This window comes from Carcharodon carcharias, chromosome 3 (genome assembly GCF_017639515.1).
Source record: "Carcharodon carcharias isolate sCarCar2 chromosome 3, sCarCar2.pri, whole genome shotgun sequence".
Taxonomy (NCBI): Eukaryota; Metazoa; Chordata; class Chondrichthyes; order Lamniformes; family Lamnidae; genus Carcharodon; species Carcharodon carcharias.
Genome location: NC_054469.1, coordinates 18,834,140 through 18,842,632, shown reverse-complemented (window position 1 = coordinate 18,842,632; position 8,493 = coordinate 18,834,140). Strand labels below are relative to the sequence as shown.

The 8,493-nt window shown below is 41.5% G+C and overlaps 1 protein-coding gene across 2 annotated transcripts in view; it reads right to left on the bottom strand.

The window, feature by feature from the left end:
- Positions 1-282: 282 nt before the first annotated feature.
- gjc2 (gap junction protein gamma 2) overlaps positions 283-8,493 on the bottom strand; it is a 106,783-nt gene continuing 98,572 nt past the window's right edge. For both annotated transcript variants that reach the window (XM_041184249.1, XM_041184250.1), the window contains exon 2: positions 283-2,648. In XM_041184249.1, the coding sequence (XP_041040183.1) occupies positions 1,390-2,628 (1,239 nt within the window). In that variant the 5' untranslated portion in view covers positions 2,629-2,648 and the 3' untranslated portion in view covers positions 283-1,389. The remainder of the gene's footprint in view (positions 2,649-8,493) is intronic.

Here is an 8,493-nt window from a genome sequence, read left to right as displayed (position 1 = left end):
TGTCACTTGAGGCCGAAGTGTAGTGTGGCATAAGCTTTAATTTTCAAATGCAACGTACAAATCAGTCATTAGATGCATTGGAATTAGGGTCAATGTACTTTGCTTACCAACACCATTTTGTGTAAAAGCATGCTGCAGAACCAAAATTCTGTAATAGCATTTTAAGGCAATGGCAACTTTCCTTGGAATTTTAACAAGTCTGTCCTTTTTTTTGAAAAATAGCTGCAATTCCCCCCCCCCCCCCCACTGCCCATCAACACCTTTCGATGTAATTTTCCTCGCACCTTTTGTCTTAATCACAAAGATGAGAAGGTCCAGTCTGCAAATGTCTCTACACAAACACTTCCTGACATTCCTTGGGCAACATCTCAAATTTCCCTTCTTCCACAGGCCTTTTAAGACAATGTATATCTTTTGTAAAATTAGTTAAGCTACATTAGATTTTTTTTAAAGGAAACTATTATATCTATAAAATGTTCACATTAACGTGAGATAATCTTGACAAGGGTAAATAAATTTACAAAGCCTACAGAAATTGAGTTCCGAACAATGCAACCTGAAAATGTCTTAGATTTTGGATCTGAAAAAGGGCAACAGAGTATGAGATGGGGAAACTTTCTGTAGCAAGACATAGGACAATTTGACTGGACAGGAAGCATGTCTTTTGTAATGCATTTCCGTGTTTATATTTCCCTTTACAGTTGTCAGTTAAAGTCCTGACATTTTGAACTCACCCATTATCATAAGGTGAAATGGCTACTAAAAGAAATTGGACTAGAAAATAAAATGACCAGTGCAACGTATTCTTTGTAGCCATATTGGAGTCAATGGCTTGTTTCCTGTGAAGTAGGCACATAAATAATCAGGTAAAGATGAAGAATAGTGGCCGGACAACTACTTAAATTTTCAAATGAAGACATCTGTAATCTCTGTCACTACAAAAACATGTATCCTTATTACATATGACTCTAGACGTTTATGATATTTTGATGTTGAGTACAAGTAGACTCCTAGTGGTTTACGAAGAGTTGAGAGGGACAGCACAATGAGCCCAGCACAGCACCTTTTTTAATGGGACTACAGATCAGATGATTGGTAAAAAGATTTGTGTGTCTGATTTATGGGCCTCTCAACTTTCCAGTCATTGATTTTGATGGCTAGAAATCAGGAACACTGCAAATGAGGCATCCAGTATCGAATTCTCCGATTTGCACCATCATCGATCAAGATTTCATGTTGGTTGCCTTGTCTACTCTTATAACCCAAAGAGCCAAATTGTTATCACATTGGTTATCTAAGAGAAAGCAGATTGTAGTAAAATGTGCAGAAAGCGGCTATTGTCTTTTTCTTAAAAGGACCATTGTAAACTTAATTGAATAGAAACACAAGTTAAATCCAAACAGATGTTTTTCCATCTCCAGATTTGCTACTGGAGCTGCCTTTCTCTGAACCAGGTTTGGGCTTAGCACCCTGTTTCTCATGAGCAGTGTTGACACGGTTTTGCTCTGCTACAGTGCCTCCTGATGTTGGGCTGCTGGTCCTGGATTTCTGTGCATTCTCTTGGCTGTTATAACTTTGAAATGCAATGTCTAACTGCTCCTGGGCATCTTTCAAGTGCTTGTGGAGCCTGGCCAAGTCAGGTGGAATATTGTCATCTGGACTAGTGGACTGTTGCTCTTGGGCTACATTTGCTAAGTTTTGCTCATGAGCCACAAGGCCATTTGGAACCTTGGTGGACTTGTCCGATTTGACCACCAGATTGTATCCTGGTGGTGATGACGGAATGTTCCGAGGATAATGGTAAGGGAAAGGTCGCATGTTGCTCTGGTTACGTCGTTTGCTACGTATGATATCTCTGATGGTTCCAAAGCCCAGATGGAACATTTCACAGATATTAAGAATCAGGCAAAGGCAACTGACTACATACATTACAATGAGGAAGACTGTCTTCTCTGTAGGCCTTGAGACAAAGCAGTCCACAGTGTGAGGACAGGGATGTCTAGTACAGACATATGATGGGTCAACTTCAAATCCATACAGAAAATATTGTCCCAGGAGGAAAGCCACTTCAAACATAGCTCTGAAAATCAACTGGAAAACGTACATTTTCATCAGACCTTCTTGCAAGATGCGTCGTCTCCCATCGTGTTTTTGATGGTTACTGGCTTCTTTTTTTTCACTTTCTGTTTCATCATAGATCATTGGCTCTTCCTCATCTTCATCCCCTGTCTGTTCTGAATTATGGTGGGCTTGCCATCGTACAGTTGGTAGTTTCTTCTTCTTGAAGAATTTGTTCTTCTTTTCTTCTTCAGTGGATCTGGCAATCTTATGGATGGCATAGCCAAGGTACATCACAGATGGGGTTGATATCATGATGATCTGAAAAACCCAGAACCTCACGTGGGAAAGAGGTGCAAATGCATCATAGCAGACATTCTCACACCCAGGCTGTTTGGTGTTACAGACAAATTTGCTCTGCTCATCAGAATATATGGACTCTCCTCCAACCGCAGTCAGCACGATGCGGAATATAATCAGCACCGTCAGCCATACCTTGCCAACAAAGGTGGAATGATTGTGGATTTCTTCAAGAAGACGTGTTAAGAAGGCCCAGCTCATATTTGTCATAAGGACTCCTCATCTAATATCTGAAATAGAACAAAAATGAAACAGAATTAATGCATTGACAAGTGCATACTACAACAAATTTTGTCTTACTGAAAACAGGAGAAGATTAAACACAGAGAATTTGTAAATTTACTGCCCAGAATGAAAGGGTGTGATAAATCCCCTCAGACTGAATAATATACAAAAAGAATATAGCATCTTTCACAACATTAGGATGTCCCAAAACACTTCACAACCAATGAATTACTTTTAAAATGATTGTTATGTAGAAAAATGTGGCTGTCAAAATGGGATAAATGAATGGTTAAGTCTGTTTATGATGGAATTGGTTAAGGGAACAATATTATTTAGGACTCTAGGAGAATTCCCTGCTCTTTTTCAAATACTACCATGGTTACTTTTACATCCATCTAAACTAGGAAGTAGTAACTTGGTTTAATGTCTCATCCGAAAGACAATGCAGCACTCTGTCAGAACTGAATGGAAGTTTACGTCCAGATTATATGCTAAGGCCTCGATTGGGCCTTCAATGCCACAACCTTCTGATTCAGTGGAGAGAGTGCCATCACTGAGACTTAAAACTAAACTAACACACGCCATCAGGATATGAGTGAAACTCAGAGCCATGTGTGCAAGAATATGAAGGGGTGAATTTCCACAAAGGTTCTACAGTTCATTCGCTGTAATTCTGGCCGAAGAGCTGTGGAATGTGAGAAGAATAGTCTCCCTCATCTGTTTTTAATCTTTGTAATACTCTGAGCACATTGTATAAATCAGTGTTAATGCCCGAGTTTCTCTCTAAAATACCGACTCTTAACAGGGAAGGAAAATATATTTCAATCTTATATTTCGCGTATGCAAATCATATAGGTTTGTAGATAAGACGTGAAGTATATATATTTAAAAACAGGGGCAGGAGATTATTCCATTTTTTGGGCTATATAGCAAAAAAAAGCATTAAATATAACATCAGAAATTGGGTGAACTTCTGCTTGTTATGAATTCTTTTTTTCACATTTTGCAATCAAAGACAGAGAGAGAGAGAGAATCAAACATTCTGAAGTGAATTACCACAAAAATATCCCTGTATTAGAAAAAAATGTGCCAAACCTCAAAAGCTACTCCCAAGCTAGTGCGTAATTTATCCATATTGTACACAAACTTTTGTTGTTCAATTTTTGTGTCCAACTGTAAATTTGTGCCAAATTATGAGTAGTTTCTTTTTAGCAACTTTTATAAAAGACACATGCCAAATCATTAGGAGCAACAATCAATTTGGGCGGGAACACAGACAGGCAACACTGCATTTATATGCACTTTGGTCTCACGCACTAAGATTCCCTCCTCCTCACCACTCTCATGTGGAAGCTTCAGGACATTTCATGTGACTTGGGGGACGTGTGTAGGAAGTGTCTCCAACTGCTCGAGTTCGAGCTCAGGATATCCAAGCTTGCGAGGCAGCTGGAGTAACTACGGAGCATCAGGGAGGATGATAGTTTCCTAGATCATACAGTCCAGGAGGTGGCCATCCCACACCTCTCCATCCCTCAAGGAGAGTTCAGTATAGTAGATGGGTGGCCATCCAGAAGAGTAGGAGGAGGCAGGAGGCACAGGGGTCTTTGGGATATGTGCCACTCTCAATTTTGGGAGTGACAACTCCTTGAAGGAGTGCAGTCCAGATGATAACACCAATGGACAATGGAATACACAGGAGGGAACAGCAAAGGTCAGAAATGCAGTCAGTTTAAGAGATTCCATAGTTAGGGGGACAAATAAGCATTTCTGTACCTTTTATCATGTGTTGCCTCCCTGGTACCAGGGTAAAGGACATCATGGAGAAGTTGCAGAATATTCTGACGGGGGCAGGCAGTGAGTGAGAAGTTATGGTACATTTCAGTGTCAATGACAGAGAGAGAGCAGGTATTGAGGTCCTACAGTTACATTTTCAGGAACTAGGAAGGAAGTTAAAAAGTAGAACCTTGAAAGTAGTAATTCTGGATTACTTCCACTTGCAAGTGAGAATAGAAAGAGTAGAAATGGCTTGAGGCATAGTACAGGAGGGAGAGTGTCAGAATCTTGGGACTTTGGGATCAGCTCTAGGGCAAGACGCACCTGCTCAACAGGACTGGGACCAATGTGCTTGGAACATTTTATTACATTAAAGACGCTATATAAATATAAGTTGTTGTAGTTGTAAAACAGTAAGACTGTTGAATAGTAGACAAAGAAGAAGCTGACTAAGAATGACTACAAGGAATACAAAGAAAGGTTTAGAATGCACATAGGTAAACACACAGTGTGGTGAAGAAGGTTGGTAAGCTCCAATCACAAATAGCCATGTGGAAATATGATGTGGCAATAACCAAAACATGGTTTAAAAGTACAGAGGACTGGGTGCTTATTATGCTAGGATACAAGGCATTCAGAAAAGAAAGGGAAAGATAAAAGGGAGGTGAGATGGCAGTACTAATTAGGGAAGACATTGCAGTGCTGGAAAGAGGGGATGTCCTCGATGGAGCAAAGGCAGAATCCACTTGTTTAGAGTTGAGAAGCAAAATGGTTATGGTCATGCTACTTAGGGTATTCTAAAGGCCTCCAAATACTGAGATAGAGAAGCAAATCTACAGGGAAATCACAAAGATGTGCAAGAACTAGATGGCTATTTGGAGGACTTGAATTACCCAAGTATTGATTGGGATAAAGTACAGGGTAAGGAAGCAGAGGAATTTCTGAAATATGTTCAGGAGAACTTTCTTGACCAGCATGTTCTTGCTGCAACTAGGAAGGAGACATTGTTGGAATTGGTGCTGGAGAACGAGGTACACCAAGTGAACCAAAAGTCTTTCGGGGTATGTTGGGTGGGGGGGGGGGGGGGGGCGGGGGGGTGGAGTTGGGGTGGTGAAGAGTGGTTGTCTTTTTATAAGGTTTAAATTAGCAATGGAGAAAAGCAAGGAACAATCTAAATCAGAACTTTTAAATTGGAAGAGGGCTAACTTCAATGAGATGAGAGAGGATCTTGCCAGGAAAAAAATGGAATCGAGGATTGACAGGAAAAACTGTAATGGAAAATGGGTGATCTTTAAGGAGGTGATGTTTCAGGTACAGGTTAGGTACCAACAAAAGCAAAAGGTAAGGGTTTTACCTTTACAAAAGCCAGAGCTCCTTGTATGATGGGGGAGATAGGGAGGTTGATTTCAAAGCGGAATCAGGAAACCGACACTCGGATGAATTCCGGGTCCTGACCACATGCCTCAACTGTTTTGCAAACACAAATTGAATGCAACTATTCTAATTGGACAGGCACAAGTATAATTAGTGGAACTGAGTGCCTCCAAGAGGGGTGAGCTGCCTGCCTGGTACCAGCAGCAAAGGAAGATGGCAGCCATTTTAAGCCCTGCCGCTACCTGGCCGAAGACAGTATGCAGCTCCTCAGAAGGCCAGGAGGTTAAAAGCATGACAGTGAAGGCAGCCGAGCCAAACTGAGGTAATGCACACGTTCTGGTGCAGATTACCCTAGGGGCTCCATAACATTCACCCTCAAATGAAAAACTTTACTTTGGCCCTGTGGGGAATCCAACTAACGTTCACCAGAATGTTTGGCTTTGCTGAAATCAGCTTTAAAAACTGCAGTCCTGAACACCCTGTCCCCTTAACAAGTTCCTAAAGAAACTTAATGGGCTGTTGATCGGTGGCGAGTGAGTTCCCCATTCCTCTTACCCTCACTCCCTCCAGGATCCTTAGATAACCTCCCAGACTGTAATTTTCAAATCGTACCCACACCAGGTCCCCAACCCACCAGCATTTCAAAATCTGGCCCAGAGAATATGATGAACCAGGCCAAATAAGAATAAGTTGAGATGGGAAGTGAAGAGGAAAATACAACTGCGAAATAGATAATCCAAATTAATGGCCAGTTAACATAAAAGGGAACTTCAAAATCTTCTTCCAGCAAATAAATAGTAAATGGGTAGTAGTAGGTGGGGTGGGGCCTATTAGGGACAAAGATATATGCTTAGAGGCAAGGTTGGAATCCCAAATGAGTTCTCTTTACTAAGGAAGAAGATGCTGAAAAAATATTGGTAGAATCACAGTGCAGAAGGAGCCCATTTGGCCCGTCACGTCTGCACCAGTTCTCCAAATGATCAACTCCCTTAGTGCCATTCTCCCGCCTTCCTCCGTAACCCTGCACATTCCTCCTTTCTTCCTTTTCAGATAACGGTCTAATTCCCTTTTGAATGCTTCGATTGAACCTGCCTCCACCACACCCTCAGGCAGTACATTCCAGACCCCAACCACTCACTGCATGAAAGTTTTTTTCTCCTATTGCTTTTGCTCCTTAGCCAATTATTTTAAATCTTTGCTCTCTTGTTCTCAATCCTCTCACGGATGGGAACAATTTCTCCCTAGCTACTCTGTCCAGACCCTTCATGGTTTTGAATATCTTTGTCAAATCTCCTCTCAACCTTCTCTTCACCCAAGGAAAACAGTCCTAACTTCTCAAATCTATCTTCATAACTGAGGTTCCTCATACCTTGAACCATTCCTGTGAATCTTTTCTGAAATCTCTTCAGTGCCTTCATGTCTTTCCTAAAGTGCATCACACAGAACTAGATGCTCCAGCTGAGATCGAGCTACTGTCTTATACAAGTTCAACATAACCTCCTTGCTTTTGTACTCTATGCCCTTATTATTATAGCCTGGGATACTGCATGCTTTATTAACCACACTCTCAACCTGCCCTGGGCCACCTTCAATGATTTATACACATATGCACCCAGGTCCCTCTGTTCCTGCACCCACGTTAGAGTTGTACCCTTTATTTTAGCCTCTTCATGTTCTTCTTACCAAAATGAATTGCTTCATATTTCTCTGCATTGAACTGTGTCTGCCACTTGTTCGCCCATTCCACCAACCTGTCTATGTCCTTTTGAGGTTCTACACTATCCTTCTCACAGTTCACGATGCTTCCAAGTTTTGAATCATCCGCAAATTTTGAAACGGTGCCCTGTACACCAAGGTCTAGGTTTTTTTAAATTCATTCATGGGATGTGGACATTGCTGGCTAGGCTAGCATTTAATGTCCATCCCTAATTGCCCTTGAGAAGGTGCTGGTGAACTGTCTTCTTGAACCATTGCAGTCTATGTGGTGTAGGTATATTCACACTGCTGTCAGGGAGGGAGTTCCAGGATTTTGACCTAGCAACAATGAAGAAAGGTGCCAGAGGATTGGAGAGTGGCCAATGTGATGTCCTTATTCATGAAAGGGTGTCAGGATATTGTTACAGACAGGATGGGAGGAGTGCACATATGATCTAGCCCTACTGCTCCACAAGTTGAAGTATTAATTTAGAAGTTTAATTTTCTCACCAAAATAGCCAATTGTTTATTTTCCCTACTGGTGCCCAGAATAAAAGAGTCTTCAACCAAGCTTCTTTCAATAAACTCAGAACGATTGTTTATTATAAAACAAAATTTCTTTTTAACAAGCACTGGTTAATACACAATTGTACTCGGGAAGTATAACTATCTCTTCATAAAGAATTCCCCCAGCGCACACACACACACACACACACACACACACGTACACAAACAAAGGACAAACAGTCTCTCTGCAGAGATGGGCTTTAGAGGATGGGCATCATAAAATGAAGGATAAAGTTCACAGGATCTCGATGCTGTCGACCTGGAGTTCCCTCATGTGAAGACGGGCCACTGGTCCTGGTGAATGTCTGGACGTTCTGACTAACTGCTCTCAGCTTTGTAGGTCGGAATGCAGACAGTTAGACTCAGATGAAGGTTCTCTGGCTGAGGGTTGATAGCCACACACAATTGCATGCAAGATGGAGAGAGAGACCCAGTTAGGGT